We start from the raw sequence: 25,113 nt of genomic DNA, 5'->3' as shown, positions 1-25,113 counted from the left end.
CTTTCTGCGCTCCCTTCCTGTCCCCCCTCCCCCGACCCAGTACACTAACTCCACAAACTGTGAGAAAACCCGAGACAGGTGGGAATTCACACTCATTTGGGGCCAGAGAGCAGAGCCTTTGCTCCCCATCCCCAGGGCAAAGGTCTTCCCAGGGTACACCGAGCTCCAGAGATCTGACGACCACGCTGCTGTGACAGAGCGAAGAAAACCGCGAATCAAGGCGAGAGAGAGGAGCTGTCAGAACGGAGTGCGGCGGGGCCCTTTCGCCTGCCTCTGCTTCCGCCTGCTCAGCAAAGACGACTACCACCACGAGCTTCAGGGAGCCGAGCTCTGCAGCTTCACCCCCTAGCGCCTCGCAGCAGCTACGTTTAACCTTCAGCTGAATCGGCACGAGACCAAGGCGGGCAAGGTGTACACTTCAGGCAGAAGCGGAAACTCGCGGTGTGAACCAAAACTTGGGCCGTCGGGCGGCAGTGATTCGAGGACACCTTAAAAGAGGTTAGCAGCAGCCGAAAGGCACGCTAGGCTGCACGACTCTCCTGCCGCCACGGGATGGGGCCGCATGCAGCTGCAGCCTCGCTTCCTCCAACCCAGCCGCGCGGGAGACGCCCGGCCTCCGCCCGCCACGTGACCCGGGTGTTGTGGTCCGGCCCGTGGGTGGTGGGGCGCGCAGCGCGAGGGCGGGGGCGGCGAGGGGCGGTCACGTGACGGGGTTTAAATCTCCCGCAGCCGGAGCCACGGGGGCGCCAGTGCTGCGAGTCGAGCGGGAGCAGAGGAGGTGAGGGGGGAGGGTCAGAGAGGCAGTTGGAAGATGGCGGACGAGGCGGCGCTCACCCTTCAGCCCGGCTCCCCCTCGGCAGCGGCGGCCGAGAGGGAGGCCGCGTCGCCGCCTGCCGGGGAGCCGCTCCGCAAGAGGCCGCGGAGGGAAGGGTCCGTCCCTGGGCGGAGCCCAAGCGAGCCCAGCGGGGCGGCCGCCGGGGGCTGCCCGGCGGCGGCCGCGGCGCTGTGGCGGGAGGCGGCGGCCGTGGCCGGCGGGGAGCGAGAAGCCCAGGGGACAGCCGGGGTAGGAGAAGGAGACAATGGGCCGGGCCTGCAGGGCCTAGCCTTGGAGCTGCCGCCGGGCGACGACTTCGACGACGAGGACGACGACGACGACGACGACGACGACGACGAGGGTGAGGAGGAGGAAGAGGCGGCGATTGGGTACCGAGGTGCGCAGGGCGCGGGCGGCCGGGACTCCCCTGGCGTCGGGGCCGTGGGCGCGGGGCGGGGCGGGCCGGGCCCAGCCCAGGCGTCCCTCCCTCCGCGGCCTCGGCCGGGTGAGCGGCCCTAGGCCTCCGGCCCCGCTGCAGCAGCGCGCGCCTCGCTCCCGCCCGCTCGCCCTCCCCTCTCCTCCCCTCTTCCCCTCCCTTCTCCTCCCCCGGTCCGTGGCCCGCCGGCTCGGCCTTCGCTCTGCGCAGCCGCCAGGTCGGGAGACTTTCGCAGTTGGCTTTAAAATAAGTTTCCCTCTTCTGCTCTTTCTTTTAGCATATTGGTTTTGTTAAGGATTGCTTTCGTTCTTTTTCTCTTTTCTGCCCCTTCTCCCAGCACACTGTGAAGCATGCAACTTTTGGCTGTCCGGATGATCGACCTTTTGCAAATTGACAACTGTGCAAATTTTTAATTTTCTCAGGCTTTATTTCTAAACTTGAAGTTTGAAAATTTCAAATTGCAAAGCTATTTCTAAAAGTCACAGCCTGCAGCATTTCAAGAACATTGTTTATACAAAGAGGTTTTTACCTTTTTATGATGCAGTTAACAGTGGATATAGAGAAACAGTACTTTTAGAATACTTTATGAATAGTTTTCTAGTCATATTCTTGTTTTTAGGTTAAGCGTAATCGTTTTAATATATGTAACCTTTTGATCTCACGAGTTTCAGACCTGGATAACTGTGTGTCTTTATCGTTGTCTCTGTCACATTCATTCAGTGGACCATTTGACCATTTTTAAGAAAGCACATGTGCATTAGGGACAGGATTAGTAAAACAGCCCTTGATTTCAAGAAACAATACAGGAAATACGTAGTACAAAAACAAGTATGTTTAGTGTTATGTAAAAGTTCAAACTCATACGTGTTTTATTTGAACAGCATTTTAGATAAAGTTTTCTCGTTGACAAATTTCATGTCATCCTTTCTCCTCATGGAACCCAGAGCCTTGTACAATACCAGGCAGGCACTCTTGAGTTACATTCCTAATCCACCTGTGTGGTTTCCATTTTTTAAGTAGACTTCATTTGTTTCTAGATTTTGATGCACTGAAACTTAAGATTCTAAAAATTGTCAAAGATGAGGGGGGAAAAAATGAGGGGGAAATAAATGAGGAAACTGCTCCTATGAACAAGATGAGGAACTGCTCCCACGCAAGCTTGACCCCATAGGCATTTTATGTATATGCAGTATGAGTGCTATTTTTTTTTTTTTTTGGTGAGACAGGGTCTTGCTATATAGTTCAGGCTGGCCTTGAACTGGCCTCAGGCTCTTGGTGATCCTCCTGCCTCAGGCTCCCAAGTGCTGGGATTACAGGCCTGCCCCATCACACGTGGCCAAGTGTTAAATGCTTTATTCAGTGAAAATGGTTGTATTATAACCATCACAGATCTTTGTACATTGTACATGCAAGTTATTTCAGCAGCCTTGAGTTACTTTTCAATTCTTTGCAGATAACCTTCTGTTAAGTGATGACATTATCACCAATGGCTTTCATTCCTGTGAAAGTGATGACGATGACAGGGCTTCGCATGCCAGCTCTAGTGACTGGACTCCAAGGCCGAGGATAGGTATGGGTCAGAGCTATGCAGCTGGGGAACACTTTTTTTTTTTTTTTTTGTATTGTATATTCTGTTCTGTTTATTTTTAAATTTTTTAAAAATTTGGAAACAGCTGCTTATTAAGTTGCAAATTGCCCAGGTTGGGCTGGAACTTGAGATCTTCCTGCCTCCATTTTTCAGAGTGCTGGGATTACAAGCATGCACCACCATATTTGGCTTTTCTTCGTATTTTATATTTTTTAATTCTCTGCCCCGCTTAACCTATCGAGATTTTTTAGATATATAGTAATTTCTTTTTCTTTTCTCTTTTTTTTTTTTTGGTAATACTGAACATAGAATCCAGGGCTGAGCTTTCTACTGCTGAGCTGAACTGGCAACCCTTGGTTTTGTTTTTGTGGGGTTTTTTTGCGGTACCTGGGATCAAACTCCTCAGGACCTTTGCTTGTGAGGCAGGTGTGGCACCAATGAGCTAAATCTCTGGCCCTTGGTTTTTGTTTTTAAGCAGCTCAAGTCCGTGGAAGCTGAGCTACTTTTTAAACAGATAGGTCCTGCTGGGCATGGTGCTAAACGCCTGTAATCCCAGCACTTAAGAGGCTGAGGCCGGTAATCCCAGCACTTAAGAGGCTGAGGCGGGAGGATCGCCACAAATCTGAGGCCAGCCTGGGCTGCATAGTGAGTTCAAGGCCAGCCTAAACTACAGAGTGAGACTCTTGTCTCAAAAAAGCAACATCTTTCTTAACACTTCAGGTTCTTTTACTCTCTTGTAAAATGCTCTTTCTCCAGTTAGAGTATCTTCCTCCTTCCTTTTCATTCTTTTATTTTTTTCTTAATGTTTATTAACAAGCTCTGTATCTTTTTTTTCTTTTTTTTTTTGGCACCAGGGATCGAACTCAGGTCCTTGCGCTTGTGCAGCAGACAGCAAAACCACTGAGCTAAATCCCCGGCCCTCTGTGGGACTTTCTATGTAGTTCAGGCTGGCCTTGAACTCACTGTGTAGCCCAGGCTGGCCTTGAGCTCATAGCAATCCTGTCTGAGGCTCTCAAGTGTGGGGATGACAGGTGTGTACCACCACACCTGGCTTATATCTTTTTAAATTTTTTTTTGTACAGAAATGGACAGGAAATTTTTTTTTCAAAGGAGGTCTTTTGAGACAGGGTCTCAGTTGGCAGTTTAGGCTGGCATCAAACTTGGAACTATCCTTCTACCTCAGCCTCTTGAGTGCAGGGATTACAGGTATGTGCCACCACACCTCATACCCAGACAGGTTCTTGACTGACTTATATGCTGCTGTTTTGTCAGTGCCTAAAGTGCCTGGAACACAGTTTTTGCTTTTTCTTTTTCTGTCTCTTTCTACCTTGGCTTCCTTGGATTGAACCCAGAACCTTTCCAATGCTAAGCACATGCTCTGCACTGAACTACATCCTTACTCCCTATTTCAAGTAAAGAATATTATCAGATATTTTATTTATTTCACAGTGCTGGGGATCAGACACAGGGTTTTGTACATTCTAGGCAAGTGCTGTAACATTTAGCTATACCTCCAGCCTCACACCAGATTTTTATACCAAAGGCATATATCATAAGTATCCTCAAAGTGATCTTTTTCTTTTGTTCTTGCGTTTCCAAATGGCTTGACTGTTTAAACATAGTGATGCTTAGTTTATTCTTCTTTAATGTCTATAATATTTTTTATTTTCTCAAGCCAGGAAGCTGATCTCAGCAAATTTAGGGTGAAACTTGAATGTTAAAGCTGAAAACATGAGCACTGAGTGTGTCATTTTGAGAGATTGGTAAAGATGAAATTGAAAGTTATTACTGGAAAATTACTAAAAGATGGTAGTTATGTATACATTTCCTTTTCTCTATCCTTGATGGTAACATGGGCTTTCAGAACTAGTAAAATCATTTTTGTAATGACTTGTAGACCTCTTTTGTAAATACTTTTGTTAATTATGGTGTATGTTTCTAGGTTCTAACCATAAAACTTATTTTGAAGTCAGGTGTGCTTCATACCTGTGATCCCAGCACTTTCTGAGGCTGAGACAGGAGGATTGCAAGTTTAGGCCTAGCTTGGTCAACTTAATGACTCTTTGAGACCCTGTATCAAAATAAAAATAAAGAGGGCTGAGGATGTAGCTGAGTTTGAAAATCCTGAGTTCAAACTCCAATACCACACAAACAAAACAAAAAACCTTAAGCAGGTAGTTTGACTCACTCCTCTTCTGTGAAAAGACATTTTTTTTCTATTTTTTGGGATTGAATCAGGGCCTGGTATATGTACTTAAGCAATTGTTCTACCACTGAGTTATAACCCTTTCCCCTTTTACTCTTTTTTTTTTTTTTTTTTCCTGGTACTGGGAATCAGACTCAGGACCTTGCAATTGCCAGGCAGGTGCGGTGCCACTGAGCTAAATCCTAGCCCCTCTTTCCCCTTTACTCTTTGCCTCGTGCTGTTTTTTTTTTTTTTTCTTTTTTTTGGTACTGGGGATCGAACTCCAGACCTTACACTTTCGAGGCAGGCAGCGGCACCACTGAGCTAAATCCCGGGCTGCCCCTTTACTCTTGTAGCTCAAGGAGACCCTCCTACCCTTAATGAGATTGCTCTAATCTCATTGGCATACAGCATTAACTTTCAGAATGTAATGAGAATGAAATAACTTTCAATTTCATTTTCTTAGTTTGTTAAAAAGTCATACCTTACATACTGCTATTCAAAAAGTAAATGAAATGTTAAAATTATTTGGATATGGTTTTGATCTGTTTTTTTTACCCCTTCACACAGGTCCATATACTTTTGTTCAGCAACATCTCATGATTGGCACAGATCCTCGAACAATTCTTAAAGATTTACTACCAGAAACAATTCCACCACCTGAACTAGATGACATGACATTGTGGCAGATTGTCATTAATATCCTTTCAGAACCACCGAAAAGGAAAAAAAGAAAAGATATTAATACAATTGAAGATGCTGTGAAATTACTGCAAGAGTGCAAAAAAATAATAGTTCTAACTGGAGCTGGGGTATGTAAGATATCAAACACTAATGAAAGGGAGAAGCAGTGTATGGTTTTTCTTCTTTAATCCCTTTCTCACTTAAGGGAATATTTTTTTCTGGTTTAGAAAAATTCTTTTTATTTCCTCTGGTGTTTTGAGACAGAGTCTTGCTATATAGTTCAGGCTGGCTTTAAATTCACTATGTGGCCCAGGCTGGCCTCAAACTTGTGATTCTCCTGCCCCAGCCTCCCAAGTGCTGGAATCATAGGTGTGCACCACCCTACCTAGCTAGAAGACTATATTCTTTTTTTTTGTGGTACTGGGGATTGAACTCAGGACCTTATATTTGCTAGGCAGGTGCTGTGCCACTGAGCTAAATCCCAGCAGAAGAATATATTCTTAATGATGAATGTTTGAAAGCTGCTAAAAATTGAGCAGCAGTAGCTGCTACATTGTTTCTTTTTGTTGTTGTTTTGTTTTTTGTGGGTTTTTTTGAGACAGTGGTTGGCCTGGAACTGTGTAGCCCCTGCCCCTGCTGGCCTTTTAGTTTGAGATCCTCTTGCCTCAGCTTCACAAGTAGCACAGATTACAGGCAGGTGCCATGGCACCTGGCTTTCAGTACAGTTTCTTAGTATTTTTGAGGTAACAGGATGCTGACTATATGAGTGATTTCTTTAGAAGTGACTAATAAATATTCTTTGCTGCTTTCTAGTTACATAAGGGGTTGGGTTCGTTTATTCCAGTTTTAGTCAAATTATAATTGCTTTGTTAAATGCTTAAAGGTTTAAAATTAGCCCAGTTCAGAGCATGGCATGCCCATAACCTCAGCACTTGTGAGGCTGAGGCAGGAAGATCGCCATGAAGATTGCCATTTTTAGGCCATCCTAGGCTACATAGTGAGTTTAAGGCTGACCTAAACTACAGAGTGAGGCCCTGTCTCAAAAAAAAAAAAAAAAAGGCCCAACTTAAAATCCCTTATCACCATTAAAAATAGAATATGTGCTGGATTTAATTATACTCATTTCAGTCTTTATTTCTACTTGAAGTTAGACTGGTATAGTATTTCTATTTTTCAGAAGTTTAAAACTTTTTCAGTTCTTCTCTAAAATTATAAGGGTGTTAATTATAAAAGTAGGTGATTTAATTGTCCAAATTATGTATGTATTTCAGGTATCTGTTTCATGTGGAATACCTGACTTCAGGTCAAGAGATGGTATTTATGCTCGCCTTGCTGTTGACTTCCCAGATCTTCCAGATCCTCAAGCGATGTTTGATATTGAATATTTCAGAAAAGATCCAAGACCATTCTTCAAGTTTGCAAAGGTATTACTAACTTTCTAGTATGTTTGGCCTCCTCAGGCAAAAGTTATTTTGTTCATGTGTGGGTTTCTAAAGTTGGCCATTCTGTCTTGTAAATGCTGCTGCTACTATGGTGGTATAAGATCACTCAATTACAGTCAGCTTATTTTCCGGGAAGAGACAGTATCATTTTAAAAATGTGTACTTCACTTAAGGTCTTTATTATGCTGGTGCTTTTTTCCCCTGAATTGACATAACTGGCCTTTTTTTTTTTTTCTTTTACAGTAATGAGGATTGAAACCAAGGCCTATGTACAGTTATATTTCCAGCCCTTTTCTAACTTTTAAAAATGTTGTCTTTGTTTTGTTTTTTTGAGACAGGAGTTAACTGTTTAGTTCAGGATGGCCTTGAACTCACTATGTAGCCCAGGCTGTCCTCAACTCACAGCAATTCTCCTGTCTCAGCCTTCTCAGTGCTGGGATCACAGGTATGCACTACCACACCTGGCTTTTTTATTTTGAGACACTGTCTTGCTATGTTGCTAAATTGCCCAGGCTAGGTTCAAATTTGAGATCCTCCTGCATTAGCAGCCTCCTGGAGTGTTGGGATTATAGGTATGCACTACTATGGCTTGCTTCTATTTTGACTTTTAATGGTTTTTTTCTGAGTCAAAGTTAAAACATTTACTTGGGTATGTTTTGTAATAGCCAGATTTTAACATATGAGGTTGTGCCTGAAAAATCATTGGTAATTAGGGGTGAAGATTCTGAGATACTTTTGTCATTAGTTTGCAAAGGAGCCTTATTTTGCTCTAGTGCCTAGAGCAATGATGCCTAACCTTTTAGAAATTTTGATGATACAAGCAGGCCACTGCGGCATAGGTTCTCCACTACTCTGTAGAGTCTCAATGTTCAGTTTAGAAGCCACTAGCCGTGGCCAGGCATGGTGGTACATGCCTGCCTGTAATCCCAGCACTCGAGGCTTAGGCAGGAAGATCACCAAAAATTTGAGGCCTGGGCTACATAGTGAATTCAAGGCCATCCTGAACTACATAGTATGACTTGTCTCAACCAAAAAAAAAAAAAGCTGCTGCTAGCCACCTGTGGCTGTTGAGTCCTTGAAGTGTGTAGAGATGTGCTTAAATGTGGAAGATGATGGACTTTAGAGACCCTACTACAGAAAAAATAAAATATTTCATTATTAAATACTAGCAATAAGCTGGGTGCACTGGTGCACACCTGTAAGCCCAGCACACTGGAGGCTGAGGCAGGAGGATCACAAGTTTGAGGCCAGCCTGAACTACATAGTAACATCTTGTCTCAAAAACATCCCCCCCTCCCAAAAAAAATTATTGACAGTATGTGGAAATAATAACTTCACTGTTGGGTTAAAAGATATTTTGAGGGCCTGGGATGTAGCTCAGCGTCGCAGCACGTGCCCAGCAAGCATGAGGCCCTGGGTTCGATTCCTGGTACCAAAAAAGAAAAGTGAAAAAAAGACCAAAAAATATGTATATATGTGTATTTTGAAATCTTTAGTGGGATTACTAGAAAATTTTAAATTACATATATGTCTCATGTATCTGTTGTGCAGCTCTGCTGTGGAGTATAAGGCATAATATGCATTATACTATGCTTAAGAAACTTTAATCATTAGAAAACTTTTGGTAATTTTTAGTAGTTTAGCCTTATGGAAAGATAACACTTGAAAATGTCTTGTACTGGAAACTTGTTTAGGGAATGCAGAGACTATTACACCTGAATTTTAAAGGGTATTTCATTTACTTTGAAACTGTGTATATTTATGCAATGGTACTTTCGGTTCATGATTGTAATTCTTTCCATGATTCTGGTTGCAAATGAATTGCAAGAATATATGTGAACTGAGGTACCACTGTATAAGTATAGGACAAACTGGTAATTCAGAGTAAATGGTGTTTGAATTGGTACTGTCCTAGAGAAACAGAACTTTTCTCTATTTTCTTTCTTCAGGACTGGACCTTTGCACCAAGCTATATCCCAACTTTTTCTTCTGAGAGAGTGTCTTGCCAAGTTGCCCAGGCTAGGCTTGAACTTGCTTCAGCCTACCAGAGTGCTGGGATTACAGGCATGTGCCACCATGCCCAGCTAAGAAATGGAAACTTTGTTTTATCCAAGCGTAGTACATTAAAGGGTGTTACAGTAACATAAGAAAGCTATATTAATGGGGCGGGGATTTAGCTCAGTGGTTCCACTGCCTGCCTCAAAAGCACAAGGTCCCAAGTTTGATCCCCGGTGCCAAATTTAAAAAAAAAGAAAACTACATTAAAAATTTCTTTTTGTTTATGTATGATACTGGGGATTGAACCCAGGGAGGGGTGCCCTACCACTGAGCTACATCTGCCCTTTTTATTTTTTGAGGTAGGATCTTGCTGAAGTTGCCTCCGAGGCACTTGAACTTTAGTCCTCTTGCCTCAGCCTCCTGATGTGCTGGGATCACAGGCATGTACCACCGTGGCCACCTATAAAAAGTCTTGCATATGAATTTAATTAGTAAGCCAAATATTAAAGTTGAAAATTTTACGGCAATCAAGAGAATCTTTAAATCTTTGAAAAAAGAAATTTGAAACTTACCAAAGTTTGACATTTTTAAGCTTTCTATGTCAGTAGTAATGGTGGTTATATGTAGCTAGTCTTTAGAGGAGACACCTGGTTCATACTTGAATAAATCATGCAGAGTAAATGCTTTTTGTTGTTAATTACAGAACTATGACAATGAAATTGTTTTAACCTTGTAGTACTAGTGGTTCTCTTGCATGATTTTGAAGCCCAGTGAAATATCACTTCCATGTTTCTTGATTTAGACCTGGAACACAGGCATTATAATAGCTCTAGTTAACAGACCTTTGTGCTTTTAGAGGCTAGCAGGTAATTGGAAATTACATAGACATTATACCTGATTATAAAAGCTTGACTCACTGGTAGTACATTTATATAACAGCCTGAAGATTTTTGCTGTGAATTTGGTTTTTTAAAATAAACAGGTTTATTTAAACTTCATTAGTACATGTTTGTAGTACATAGTGACTATTTATTGTGGGGAGAAGGTACACATACATAACACATCTTTTTTTATTTCTTCCTTTCTCCTACTTCCCCTCTCCCTCCATTTTTTGGTCCCCTTCCCATTGAGTTCTATCACCTTGTTTTCTATTAACTATTTATTTTGCTCTTTAAATTATTTTTCCTTTGGGTTTCACACATAAGAGAAACCATGTGATATGTAGGCTTGTGTCCCTGATTTATTTTACTTAATATTATGATCTCAAGGTGCATCTTTTTTTTTTTGCCAGGTGTAGTGGCACACACCTGTGATTCCAGCACTTGGGAGGCTGAGGCAGGAGGATCACCTTGAGTTTGAGGCCAGCCTGGGTATATAGTGAGTTCAAGGCCAGCCTGGACTACAGAGGGAGATTCCATCTCAAAAAAAGCAGAAAAATAATAATAATAATAAAAATCAAGGTGCCATTTTCCTACAGATGATTCAAATGTACTCTTCTTTATGGCAGAATAGTACTCCATTGTGTATAAACACATTTTTGTTACTCAGTTCATCTATTGATGGATAATAGGGGCTGCTTCCAAATTTAGCTGTTAGGAATTGTGCTGCTATAAACATGCATTTATGACTAATATGTCTTTAACTCTTTAGGGGAAAAATACTAGACAGGAAATAACTGGATCGATTTTCTATTTTTAGTTTTTTCAGTAATTCTGTTTGGGTGGGAGATGTTGCCAAAGTTTATTCTTTTATTTAATAAATTTTAATATATTCAAAGCGGTAACCTGAAACTAAAAAACATATATGTTAGCCAAATTTAGGATGGTAGTGCACACCTGTAATCCCAGTTGCTCGGGAACCTGAGGGGCATTGCTTGAGTCTTGGAGTTTGAGGCCAGCTTGAACAACATAGCAAGACACTGTTTCCCAAAAAAAAGAATGAAAAATGTCACTGACAACAGAAATAGCAAGTTGAGAGGATTGTAAATTTAGCTTTCCAAAGTGTTTTTATTTTAAACTAACATTGGTATACAAAAATTTATAGAAGTGCTATATACATGGTAGTAGTAATCCTGGCTACTTGGGAGGTTGAGGCAGGAGGATCTCAAATTCAAGTCTGGGCATCTTAGGGAGACCTTGTTTGAAATAAAATGAATGGAGACAGCTCAGTGTTAGAGTTCCTTGCCTACCATGCATGAGTTCAATCCCCAGTACCAACAAAGAAATAAAGAGGGGGAGGAGAGATCTGTGGAAGTAATTTATAGCTGTCCTAATAAAGGCATCCTAAGAACTTTTTATTTGAGACAAGGTCTCACTCTGTTGCTAAGTTGCCCAGACTTGAGTTTGAACTTTAAATCCTCTTGCCTTAGCGTCCCAGGGTGCTGGTACCACCATGCCCAGCCTAAGAACTTTTTTTAATATAATAGAAAACTAGACAGTACATGAGGGAAAATTAAATGTATCAATTACAATAGAAAAGCACATTGTAAAGGTATTCAAATGAGTTTAATATGAAGCCATAAAAAGTATTGGTGAAATATTAGATATTAAAAAATTTATATGTCATATACTCAGCCCTTGATAAAATATAATTACTGAGAAGTTCAGACTTTACTTAGATTAGTAATATAATGGGGAAGTGTGTTAAAAGAGGCTACTGGTCCACAAGAGCAGTTTCTTTTTTGTCTTCTTTTGGTCATGGGGATTGAACCCAGTACTTCCCAGGCATGCTAAGTACATGGTTTTACTAATTGCAGTTTCTAAAACTCAGATGTGTTTGACACTTTGGTTGCATAATTCTTCACCGTGGGGAAGTTTTCCTTTGCATTGTAGTATGTTCAGCAGCATCCCTGCCTCTTCTCGCTACATGTCATTTCAGTTCTGACAGTTATAAAAGGTTTGCAGCTGGGGATTTAGCTCAGTGGCACTGTGCCTGCCTGGTGAGTACAAGGTCCTGAGTTTGATTCCTGGTACGGGGTGGGGGATTTGCAGACAGAGCTAAAATGTCACCTGCAAAATTGCTTGTGCTTGAGTATCAGTATATTATAGTGTGCCTAGATGTGGTGTCACTTTGCATTGTTTATACAAAAACATTTAAGGCTAATTTTAAAGCTATGGAGCCATGTTTGGAATCAATGTCTTACCTTTCTGCATAATACGAACTTAAATTGGTAATATGTTGTGTAGTCATGGTTCTCATGAACCTGTAATTCACTAATGCCATAAAAATGATTGTATTTAAAGTCAGTGAACCTGGGCATGATGGCCTACATCTGTAATCCCTGCAATCCCAGTGCTCAGGAGGCTGAGGAAGGAGAATCACTGCAAGTACGAGGCCAGCCTGGGCTACACAAGTGAGCTCAAGGCTGGTCTGAACTATGTGGTGAGACCCTATTTCAAAAAAAAGTCAATGAAGGTGCAACTGAGTTAGTATGTATATTTTAAGCATTCATTGAATGTTCTTTTGCTAATGTGATTAGAGTCCAAGTAAAGCTAGATGGAAAAATATGAACAATTTTTATGAACTTAATTCCAAGAAAAGGTATGTTCAATAATTATTACTTTATAGTGTACAAACATACCAGATCATGGATGTTATAAAGATATAGTTATCTTTATAAAATTATAAAGAATTCTTTTTTCTTGGAGGTACTGGGGATTGAACCTAGGACGTCTCATATGTTAGGGAAGTGCTCTGTCACTGAGCTACAACCCCAAATCCAAGATAGTTTTGTTTATTTTGTTTTTGGTACCGGGGATCGAACTCAGGACCTTGAGCCTGTGAGGCAGGCAGCAGAACCACTGAGCTAAATCCCCAGCCCATTCCAAGATAGTTTTAAAACAAGTTTTACTTAAAGAGTCAAAGATAGTAGTAGCTACCTAAAAAGTCAAAGAATGCAAGCAAGAAGAAAACCATAAATACTACAATCCATTCATCTGACAATAATTAATACTCGTGTGTATATGTGTTATATATATGAGGCTTGATTAAAAATATAGTGAATGTTTTAAAAACATTGCAGTAAAAGACACAGTACTTCCCCCTCCTAACACACCATCCCATCTTTGCTACTTTCTGAAGCAGTTCCTGGAAGTCCTTTTAGGTGAGTTGTGCCGTCATGGCTGCTTTGATGTCCTGCATCAATTTAAAATGTTTACCTTTCGTGGTCATTTTGACTTTGGGGAAGGGACAGAAGTTGCATTGTGTGAGAGCCAGTGAATAAGGTGGATGAGGGCACAGTGTAATGTTTTCTTAAAGCTCTTATAGGTCTCAGAAAAGGTTGAACTAAAATACAATCCCATTAGAAGTATATGAGAAGGCAGATTTGGCATGCTTTGCTTCCCCATCCCCCCAACCCACAAAAACTCCTCAATACATTGTTATTAACATTACTTTTTGCTGTGCTGGGGATTGAACTCAAGGCCTTGTGTATGTTAAGTAAAATGGTCTACCACTTAGCTACACTGCCAGCACAGCATACGTTTTTAAGTAAAATTAAAATTTTTAAGTAAAATTATTATTTTTTAATTATTATTTAAAAATTATTATATTATCAACAGAATTAAACACTGGTTTCTACCTTGGTTTTTCCCCTGCTTAATATTCCTTTTTTTTTTTTTTGAGATGGGCTTGTTATGTACTTCAGGGTGGCCTTGAACTCACTGCACTCTCCTATCTCAGCCTCCTGAGTGATGAGATTACAGGTGTGCACCACCATGTCCAACCCCACTTAATATTCTTAGAAATAGTTTTACAATGGCATTTAACAGTCCTCTTTTAAAAAATTAGTATTTGATGATTACATCATGACTACAGTTATCATGGGGAGTTGATACTAGAGATTTTTTTTTAGCAATTTTGAAACTGTGAGAGGTAAAAAAAAATTTAGCATCTTATTGTACTGTTGTACAGGCTTTTTTTGTTTTTTGTGCTATGAATTGAACCTAGGGCTTGGTGCATTCTAAATACCTGGTCTTCCACTGTGCTACACAATCACCAGCCCTGGTGTTCTTTAATTAGTGAGGGTAACTACTTTATACCACCGTATCTGTGCATATCTCTGAGTTGTTTCTTTGTTCTTAGCCATTTTTTTTTTTTATTGGAATGCTTTTTCAAAGTGATTTGTGGAAATATTTACATTCTTTATCCTTTGTGGTACAGTGGATTGAACCCAATGGTTTTGCACATCCTTTTCTTTGAGACAAGATCTTGCTAAATTCCCTAGGTTGGGCTGGAACATATGATCTTCCTGCTTTAGACCCCAGAGTGCTGGGATTATAGTCATATGGCACCAGGTCCTGTGGAATATTTATATTCTTGAAAAGTTCATTAAGTGGTAACTAATAGCTGCCTTAGTTGGTTAGCATCCTATTAAAAAAGCAGGCTTCTTTTTCGTGATGTTTTAATTGTAAGTATAATCAATTTAAATGTGGCCTACAGCCTGTGAACTAAGAATTAATATTTATATAAATGGGCAAATTGTATATATTCATGGTATAAACATCGTGGGGTCTTTATTTTGGTTTTTTGAGACAGTCTTGCTATATTCCAGGCCAGACTCTAAGTCACTATGTAGCTCAGGCCAGCCTTGAACCCCCTTCCTCCTGTCTCAGCCTCCTAGAGTGCTGAGATTACAGATGTGTAGTGTCACACCCATTGTATTTGTTCTGATATATGTATTCATTATGGAATGGCTAAATCAAGTAAATACTGTATCCATTACCTCATTTTGTGTGTGTGTGTGTGATGAGAACATTTAAAATTACTCAGCAATTTTCAAGAGTACATTACATTGTTGGTAACTGAAATCTCCATGTTGTACAGTAGATCTGAAGTTATGCTCCTTTTCTGAGATTTTGTGTCCTTTGACCAACATCTCCCCAGAAATTACTGTAATTTTTAAATGGCAAGGGAAAAATAAACAGTATTTCATGATGCATGAACAGTATATGCAGTTCTAATGTTTTCATTCATAAATACAAAGCTTATTAGAACACAGCCATTCTCATTTACTTATATATTGTCTATGGCTGCTTTTTGCACTACAATGGCACAGCTGAAAAGTTGTGACAGACACCATAGGGACAAAACATATGGCATGTAAAGCCTGAAATATTTACTAACTGGTTGCCCTGTATGGAGAAAGTGTGCTGGCTCCTAGATTCCTAAGGGAACTAGACTTAAATGTAAGTGCATTTCTTTGTCAAGTGGCTAATTTAATTTACTAGTAAGTATTGATTAATCAAGGTATTATGGTAGTATATTTAAGTGTGGTTGTATGGATGAATGAAGCAAGATTATGAGGATTCTCCTTATGAAGATTTATCTGCTTCACTTTTTACAGCATGGAGGATTTGGGTTCTGGTTTCTTACAAACTCTATGAATTTTCTGCTCTATGAATTCAGACTTTGATCAATTCTTTAGTTTTTAGGGACTGCAGTTACACTCCCGCTTTTAGGGTCTCCTATTCAGATTGCTAAAATTTTGAGAAAGAAAGCACCACTGGTGGAAACATTGTTTTGGCTTGAAAACTCACTAGAGTAGATAGTTTTGAGCTGTACCTTTGACCTTATGAGTTGGTTGCTCTTCACCAATTCCTGGGATTATTTCTGTGTTTTAAGATTAAGCTGAGCTGAGCATGGTGGCGCACCCTATAATCCCAGCACTCAGGAGACTGAGGCAGGAGGATTGCAAGTTCAAAGCCAATCTGGACCATACAGTGAGACCTTGTCTCAAAGGGAAAAAAAGACACAGTTGTATGGAAGCAGCCTTTTTAAATGATAAGCCTTTGGTGATTGGATCCTTGAAAGGCCTTTAAGGTGTTGAGATCTGGGGTGACCTGTCTTGCTTAGAACAGGAGCTAGGAAGAAATAATCCATATTCTTAGATTAAGAGCCTGATTTAAGGCCGGGGATTTAGCTCAGTGGTACCAAGCCTGCCTGGCAATGGCAAGGTCCTCAGTTTGATTCCCATTACCGAAAAAAAAAAAAACCAAACCTGATTTAGCCAGGTGTGGTGGAACAAGTTTATAATCTCAGCATTTACAGGCAGCATGGGCAGAAGTATCACAAGTTTGAGGCCACCCTGGGCAATTTAGGAACTTAGCCAGACCCTATCTCAAAATAAAAAAGGGCTGGGGTTTAACTTGGTGCAGTTCAGTCAGTCCCCAGTACCACAAAAAACAACAAAAGCAGGGCTGGGGATTTACCTCAGTGTTACCGGTGCCTGGCTCTCAAGCACAAGGTCCCAAGTTCGATGCCTGGTACTAACAAAACAAAACAAAACAAAAACCACAAAAGCAGGAGCTGATGTAGGAGTGTTGTGTTTTTTTAATAAGTGCTTTCAAGGGCCGGGGATTTAGTTCAGTGGTTCCCCCACCTGCCTCACAAGCAGAAGGACCCAGAGTTCCATCCTCAGTACCAAAACAAAAAACAAAACAAAACAAAAAAAACAAAAATAAGTGCTTTCAAATAATTTTTTCATACTTTCTGACTATATATATATTTTTTGGTACCAGGGATCAAACTCAGGACATTCGCTTGTGAGGCAGGCGTGGTGCCACTGAGCCAAATCCCTGGCCCTCTGATTATATTTCTTAATGTAAATGTACTATGTTTAAATTTAATGGTTCAGAAACAGGCTACTTTATGTATAAAAGAAAATAGACAAAAGTTCAGACTCAGATCTAAAATGTAGGCCAATAACATTCCTTTCATTAATTAATCGCTAACAGGAATTGATTCATAACCTTGATTGTAACAAGTTGAATGCGAAGGGAAATTGGAGTGTAGGGCTGTATCTAACCTTTAACACATCTTTGTGTCTCTTACATTTCTATAAAAGAGGAGAGTTGGTAAGATATAGTTAATTCAAAGCAGATAGATAGGCTTTAACACTTTATTTACTTAGGGTTTTTTTGAGTCAGGGTCTTGCTGTGTATTTCAGGCTAGCCATGAACATGCAATGATCCTTTTGTCTCAGCCTCCCAAGTGCTAGGATTACTGGTGTGCACCACCTCCCCCAGCCAGAGTCTTGATACTCTTGCTCTCTGACCAAGCCTTGGAGTTACTCCTTGTTTTGTGTTTGGCATGCCTGCTACTTCAGAGATGTTTAATGTGTTGCCTACCCTGCCTGTTTCTAATGTTGGTTAAAATACTCTTAAGAGAGATTTTTGGAAGGAAGTTTAATAAGGAACTACAATGCTTAGTTTCCTGAATGTAAATATACCAGAACAAAGAACCCTAAGTAAGAGACAGGTTGGTATAGAACAACTCAGTATTCCAAAATATAATGGAGTTTTTCAGTTTTCTATAAACATTGACTTTAATAAGCCCTTTTGCTTGTTGCCTGTATACCTACTGTCAGTTTCTTAAATTGCAGAGTTACTCAAGTTTGTGTGGTGTTTTGGGGGAGGAAGTTATTTATTGGTTTGTTTTTCAATAAACATTTGAATATAAGGCAGAATTTTTGTATTGTAGATTTCTAGCAGTATATGGACATATACATGATAGTTATTACCTTGTGATTCGCTTACTTTTTTTTTTTTGGTACTGGAGATTGAACTCAGGACCTTGCACTTGCGAGGCAGGCACGGTGCCACTGAGCTAAATTCCCAGCCCTGAGATTCACTCACTTACTTTTACCTAGAAGGTAACCTGTTTGGGTGGCAGAGTATTTTTAAAATTTGGGATAGTAAATAGGTAAAAAGTAAAGTCATTTCTAATCTCACTATTAAACTTTGTGTAATGTCAGAAGTGAAAGTTTCCCTGACTCTGTTTACAACTTGTTGGCATTCTTCTTGACTTGTTTATATGGACATATCTCTCTATATATGTGCATATGATTTCCATTTTTGCTTAGTAATAAAAACAAAACAAATTATACACACGGTGACTAACTTGCTATTTACCACTTAGGGACCATTTTCCAGGTCACTGTATATAGATTTCCCTCATCCTTTCTAATGGCTGCATATTTCACTATTATGGATGTACCACACTCGTACAACCGATTCCCTGTTGATGGACATACGGTTGTGTTGAATTTTTTGCTAGCATTATGATGGATTAGAACCTGTAATGAATGGTAAGGAAGTTAAGTAGATGATAGCACTACTACTTTAATGAAAAAAGTAGAGAAGGAACTTCCTTTGCCATAGTCACTAAATGAAGTTGAATAAAAACACTGTCGAAAGTTGGGAGGATCAAAATTGATACTTTTTCTCTGATCTTTTTGCCATGTGTATATCTGAATTCTTTGTTTTTAAAGAAGAAACAGCATTGAAGCATTATTTGGGGGGAAAAACACACACACAAAATCCAGCAACTCAGCATTCATGAGCAACTCTATACTATACGAGTATGTGCCTGTGCAGTGGAAGGAAAACAATTTTGGTAAGGAATTAAAACTTTAGCTTTAAACTTCCAACAGGTTGATATTTATAATGAATGATGAATTTAAAAAAAAATCTTGTGTTGACAGAGCCTTTTTTAGTCACCCTTATCTGTAATTTCAGTTTAAGTTTTCCCCCTTTTTTCTTAAAGAAAACTGAGTTTGCAGCCAACAAAAATTAGATACTCTAAGGTATGTTATTACTTCTGACTTATATTAAAATATCTATTAACATTTATTAGAGATGTTTATGGGTCAGCTTTACCCTTTTCTTCAAGGGGCCAAGTTCACTAATTGCTGAGTTTTACATATTAACATATTACAGCAACATTCCTCCTTCTAGGTATGTGTTGCATCCATCTAGATGATTTAAAATGCGGATATATTTTGTTTCTAGAATTATATATGGCGGGTTTTGGTAGCTTTTTGTTAAGCCTAAACAGGATGGATGTCTGTTATACTTACTTCATTAATCAGGTTTTTTTTCTGCCTTTTCCATTATGTAGGAAATATATCCTGGACAGTTCCAACCGTCTCTCTGTCATCAGTTCATAGCCTTATCAGATAAAGAAGGAAAACTACTTCGCAACTATACCCAGAATATAGATACCTTGGAACAAGTTGCAGGAATCCAAAGGATAATTCAATGTCATGGTTAGTAAACTTGAAAATGGCTTTCTGTAATCAAGTTTTAGGAAAAAGCAGGATTAGAGAGCAGGCCGCCAGCCAGGTAGAGTGGCTCACAACTATAATGCCAGCACTAGGGAGGCTGATGCAAGAGGGTTCTGAGAGTTCAGGACCAGCCTGGACCTAGTGTGTTTGAGGCCAATTTGGAATACGTAGTAAGATCCTGTCTTAAAAATAAAAAAAAAAAAAAATGCACTACAGTAATGAGAGCATAAACATTATTATTTAATCATGTTATCTTGTTACATGTAATTAAAGTAAAAAAGTAGAATATAAAAATAATGAGACCAGAAGTATTGGCCTCAATGCTTAATTGTACACAATATCAAATATAAATATATTTTTTATTTCAAAAGATGTTGTTGCCTGCCAAGAATATTCTTTTACATCATTATAAATGATATCTTTAGTTTATTATGAAACCAAGGAACTGGGTAGCTGAAATGGAAGGATTCAGTAACTTAGCCAGGCATGGTGGCATGCACATTCCTGTAATCTCAGCACTCAAGAGGAGGCAGGAGGCTCTCCATAAGTTTGAAGCCACCCCGCATGACAGAGAAAGACCCTGTCTCAAAAAAAAAAAAGACTTAGTAATTTAGATTTTTAGCCTAAAGTATGCACTAGCGATTTTCTTACATATCTAGAAACTTTTTAAATACAACTGTGAGTTGGTAACAGAACTTTCCAACTGTACATTTTTAGCCCTGGTGGAGTTAATTTATTGAAGAGTAGCCGTTGAACACCATTATGCTATGTCTCACGGTTGAGGATTAGATTCTCTACATATCTATGTACTTAAATTGTTTTTGTTTTGTTTTGTTTTGTTTTTGGTATCGGAGATCGAACTCGGGACCTTGTGCTTGCGAGGCAGGCAGCAGAACCACTGAGCTAAATCCCTGGCCCTTGTACTTAAATTCTTTATCCTCTAAATTTTCCTGTGGAGTCTTCTAAAATCTAAATGTTTTGTAGCTTTCTGGTGTCAAACTTTATAACCTTTGTGTTGGGTTTAGGAAACAAATACTTCTTTTAATAAAGTATGCACGTGTTGGTTATTTTTAGGTTCCTTTGCAACAGCATCTTGCTTGATTTGTAGATATAAAGTTGACTGTGAAGCTGTACGAGGAGATATTTTTAATCAGGTAATGTATCACCTATATTTTAGAAAATTGGGAACAGCTCTGATCTGTTTCTTCTTTTGCCTCCATCCCACTCCCCAAATTTTTATGTGATACAGAAAGATCCAGGAAGAAATTTTTAGTATTGAGAATTCTGGTGAACTACAAGAAGCTTGGATATCTTAAGTAGAAAATACTCTTCCATAATGTCTCTTGAAATCATGAAATTGGCTCCTTAGTATCAAAGTCTGAAATAAAAAGCTGCATCACAAGTGAGATGTTGCTATATTAGTTTTTTCCTTCCTTTCTCTTTCAGTATCTGTCATTTGGAATCTCAAATTCGTAGTCCTTCAAAAGATTTTTAATATGATGGTAAAAATAATTCATCCATATTGTCAAAAAATTCAGGAAAATAGAGCAGAAAATTAAACTCATCTAGAAATAATGTCCTTTGTGCTTAGCTGCATGGTTAACCATGTATAAGTAGGAGAGAGGAAGACAGTATATTAATAGGGAATTGTACTATACAAATTTTGGTTTTTAAGGATCAAACCCCGTTTTGTGTATATACATTTTCCCCCTAAATACATATGTGGACTCCTGAATGTCAGATGTAGTTCTGCAGTTATTGTAGTATTTCATTGTGTGTCTCATTACATCAGTGATGGGGAACCTTTTAAGAGCTTTCACTGATACAAAGAGCCCACTGTGGCACATGTGCATTAGTTCACCACCACTGCATTATATTATTAATAAACTACAGTTGAGATTTAAGTTGTATTGTTTTCCATGTATATCTACAGCTTTTGTCTGCTTTAATTCTGAAATGCATTCTTAGGAAGTCTGGGCATGTTTACTACTTCTAACTTGGGCCTTCCCTTCACTTCCTGATCTCAACCAAAATCTGGAACATACAGGTAGTCCCTCGATGTCCTAGGTGCCCACCTGATGAACCACTTGCTATCATGAAGCCAGAGATCGTCTTTTTTGGTGAAAATTTACCAGAACAGTTTCATAGAGCCATGAAGTATGACAAAGATGAAGTTGATCTCCTCATTGTTATTGGGTCTTCCCTGAAAGTGAGACCAGTAGCACTAATTCCAAGTAAGTTGGTGATGGTTTGGGGGGAACATTTCTGTATATAATGCTATGCGTTGTGATCTGCAGAACCGACTCTAGTGATCTTACCCTTTTGTGGGTTAGCAGAGTAGTGAAGAGCTAAGCTTTATCTTTAAGGTAGTTTTTTTTTTTTGGTACTGGGGATCGAACTCAGGACCTTGTGCTTGCAAGGCAGGTGGCAGAACCACTGAGCTAAATCCCTGGCCCTAGGTAGTAGTCTTATTCATGGAGATTGGTGAAAATGACGCTTAGGTATAGGAGGTAGATAGCTGTTAAGACAAGTAATGTTAAATTTTATTTCTAGTTTATAAGGGAAATCAAGATGTAGGGAAGTAGTTAACTTTTTTGATGTGGTACTGGTTAATTTGTATAAACTCAGGAAACTATTCCTCATACCTCCAGCCTCTCCCCCTCTCCCCTATTTTTGCAGTACTGGAGATTGAACCAGGGCTTCATACTCTCTTCCAAAGAGCTACAACCCACCCTTTTAAAAATTTTTATTTTGAGACAGGTCTTCACTGAATCTCCAGGCTGGCCTAAACTTGCAGTCCTGGTTCAGCCTCTCAAGTAGTGGAGATTTTAGGCATGCATCACCACACCTGGCTCATGTAGTTTTAGTGTTTTAATATATCTTTCAAATTTAATTGATTTCATTTCTACTAAATGTAGCTTGTTAGCCAGGGTTGTGGCTCAGTGGTGCCACGCCTGCCTTGCAAGCACAAGGTCCTGAGTTTGATCCCTGGTACCACCAATAAATAAATGTGTGTGAGTGTGTGTGTGTGTTTATGGCTTGTTAGAAGTGTGTACCCATGTAAAATAGAAATTTGGGGACTCAAAATGTCTAGTTCGTTCTTGTCTTCCTGAGGGTTTTTTTTCTGGGGGGGCGGTACTGGGGATCAAACTTGGGATCTCGCACTTGCAAGGCAGATGGCGGAACCACTGAGCTAAATCCCTGGCCCAGTTCTTTCTTGTAATCCTAACAGCCATGCTGTGTCATAGGACTGTTGTGTAGATCTGTCTTATACAAACATGTTTTTGTGTATAAAAATGCTTTGCTTGGGAAAATTTCTTTATTGTGATTTGTCAAGAGGAGACAATATCAGACTTGACCAGAGAATTCAGTCCTGATAGCTGGGCCTGGGAGCACAGGCCTGTCGTCCGAGTGTTCTGGGAGGCTAAGGGAGGAGGACCCAAGTTAAAACCCAGTTTCGGTAACTTATGAAAGCCTGTCTCAAAAAATACAGAGTATGTAGCTCAGTCCAAAGGGCCTGGGTTAATACCAGTACCACTAAACCAAACCAAACCAAAATCCTACCTGAGCAGTGACTGATAGCCAGAATAAACAGTTGAAATTCTATTAAAGTAGAATACTGTATACACAAAAATTTAGTATATAGGCACCTTTGAGTTTTTTTTTTTGTGGTGTTAAGAGATTGAGCCCAGGGCCTTGTATATGCTAAGCAGGCATTTTAACTTAGGTACAGATTCTTTTTTGAGATGGAGTCTTGCTGTATTGCTCAGGCTGGTCTTGACCTGCTAGGCTCAGGCAATCCTCCTGCCTCAGCCTCTCAAGTGCTAGGGCTACAGGTACATGCAATTGTACTAGTCTGTTTTTCCTCAAGTGTTCTGTGTGGTAGTATACTAGTTTATGGTGAGAGGTAAAGATAATTTAATGAAAATGTGAGATGAGTTTATAATAGTATACATTTGTGTGACTGTTCACCTTTATATCAGGAGCCATTTCAGTGGAATAGTAACTTAACACTGTGTGGCAAGAACTCTCCTATGCATTTTAACATTAACTCATTTCATCTTCACGTCACCCTTGTGGGAAAGTAATGTCAGTGGCCCTTGTCTCTCCAGAAAAGGAAATTGAGGTTCAGAGGTAGCCAAGTGACAGCACCACTGGAGCTGCTAAGCTGCTTAGCTAGCAGCTTAGTAGGTAGCTTTGAAGAGATGCAGTGGCTTGGCTAGTATCACTGGAGGTTTCTTTTTTGGTAATTGGAAGTCAGGTCCATGTGTTTTTTTGGCTTTTTTTATTGGTACCGGGGATCGAACTCGGTTCCTTCCACTTTCAAGGCAGGCGACAGAACCACTAAGCTAAATCCCCGGCCCAGGTCCATGTGTTTTTGTGAATGGTGCATTTGTTGTGGTTTCATTAGCTTGCTTCCTTTCCCTTTTTCTAACTCTTTGTTTCCATTTTATTTTCAGGTTCCATACCCCATGAAGTGCCTCAGATATTAATTAATCGGGAACCTCTGCCTCATCTGCATTTTGATGTAGAGCTTCTTGGAGACTGTGATGTCATAATTAATGAGTTGTGTCATAGGTTAGGTGGTGAATATGCCAAACTTTGTTGTAACCCCGTAAAGCTTTCAGAAATTACTGAGAAACCTCCACGAACACAGAAAGAGTTGGTTCATTTGTCACAGTTGCCACCAACACCTCTTCATATTTCAGAAGACTCAAGCTCACCAGAAAGAACTTCACCTGATTCTTCAGTGATTGTTAAACTTTTAGACCAAGCAACCAAGAGCAGTGTGGATGATTTAGATGGAGCTGAATCAAAAGGCTATGTAGAAGAAAAACCACAGGAAGTACAGGCTTCTACTAGGAATGCTGAGAGTATTAATGTGGAAAATCCAGATCTGAAGGACAGTTCCAATACTGCAGAGAAAAGTGGAAGAACTTCAGTTGCTGAAACAGTGAGAAAGTGCTGGCCCAATAGACTTGCAAAGGAACAGATTAGTAAGCGGCTTGATGGTAAGAAATGCTCTTGAGCCATTTTTGAAAGTATGATCATTGTAACAAAATAGTTTGAAGAAATTAGCAGTTTGGGCAAGTTAACTATGGTGGCTTTTTTTTTTTTTGATGGAGCTGGGGATGGAACCCAGGGCTTTGTGTACATTAGGCAAAGCTCTCTACTACTGAGCTAAATCGGTAGCCCTGATTTGGGTAGTTGTTTTAGTTGACTGAAACAGGGAAAGGTAAATTTATTAGTATCTTACATAATACGGGGAAGAAAGAAGAGTGCTTGCTTTTTTTAATGGTATTCTATGTTGTTTCTCTAGGGGATGGGAAGATGAATATTAAATTGAGAATGGCTTTATATCATGTGCTCTGCCACTGTCTGATGAGAACTTCAGCAGGTAGAAATGATGACTAAGATTCAGGTGCTTACTTTAGGTCAGCTGCTTTATATGCATCTGATTTGATTGGTTTTTTAGAGACAGGATCATGCTATAGCCTTGAACTCAATATGTACCCCAGGCTGGCTTTGAACTCAATATGCATCTGATTTTAATCTCATAAGGTAGAAACTACTATTGCTTCTTTGGTCTAGGTGGGAAAATAGGGCCATAAAAGTTAAGTACCCCATGCAAAATAATAACTAGGAAGATCCACTATTTCAGGCTTGTCTGTCCTAAAGCTGCTCTTAAGCCCTATGTCATGTTGTCTACAAAACATCCGATTCTTCTCCAGTGACTATCAGGAGTAGCATCTATTCTGTTTTGACATAAGTGTTTATTCATTAGTATTAGCTAACATAGGTGAAATAACCTTTTTAGAAATTGATGTTCAGGTCAAAACAGTGCTGTGGAGGATCCCATGTAATCAGTGTAAAAAATGTTCTCTCTTAATTTGGGTCTAACA

The 25,113-nt window shown here is 39.9% G+C and overlaps 1 protein-coding gene across 9 annotated transcripts in view; it reads left to right on the top strand.

The window, feature by feature from the left end:
- Positions 1-250: 250 nt before the first annotated feature.
- The window catches only part of Sirt1 (sirtuin 1), a 28,630-nt gene continuing 3,767 nt past the window's right edge, over positions 251-25,113 (top strand). The window contains exons 1-8 of one of the 9 annotated variants that reach the window (XM_087185476.1): positions 251-498; positions 2,704-2,820; positions 5,594-5,835; positions 6,979-7,131; positions 19,045-19,192; positions 20,285-20,364; positions 21,258-21,444; positions 23,671-24,222. In XM_087185476.1, coding sequence (XP_087041602.1) covers positions 5,623-5,835; positions 6,979-7,131; positions 19,045-19,192; positions 20,285-20,364; positions 21,258-21,444; positions 23,671-24,222 — 1,333 coding nt within the window. In that variant the 5' untranslated portion in view covers positions 251-498; positions 2,704-2,820; positions 5,594-5,622. Of the gene's footprint in view, positions 499-729; positions 1,212-1,275; positions 1,468-2,703; positions 2,821-5,593; positions 5,836-6,978; positions 7,132-7,510; positions 7,595-18,415; positions 18,541-19,044; positions 19,193-20,284; positions 20,365-21,257; positions 21,445-23,670; positions 24,223-25,113 lie in introns of those variants that run through there. The other 8 variants (XM_087185471.1, XM_087185472.1, XM_087185475.1 and 5 more) reach the window with 8 other exon arrangements.

This window comes from Heterocephalus glaber, unplaced genomic scaffold (assembly GCF_053883595.1).
Source record: "Heterocephalus glaber isolate CG9 unplaced genomic scaffold, H.glaber_assembly_v1.0 deba00001497, whole genome shotgun sequence".
Classification (NCBI taxonomy): domain Eukaryota; kingdom Metazoa; phylum Chordata; class Mammalia; order Rodentia; family Bathyergidae; genus Heterocephalus; species Heterocephalus glaber.
This window is presented reverse-complemented; position numbering and strand designations above follow the sequence as displayed.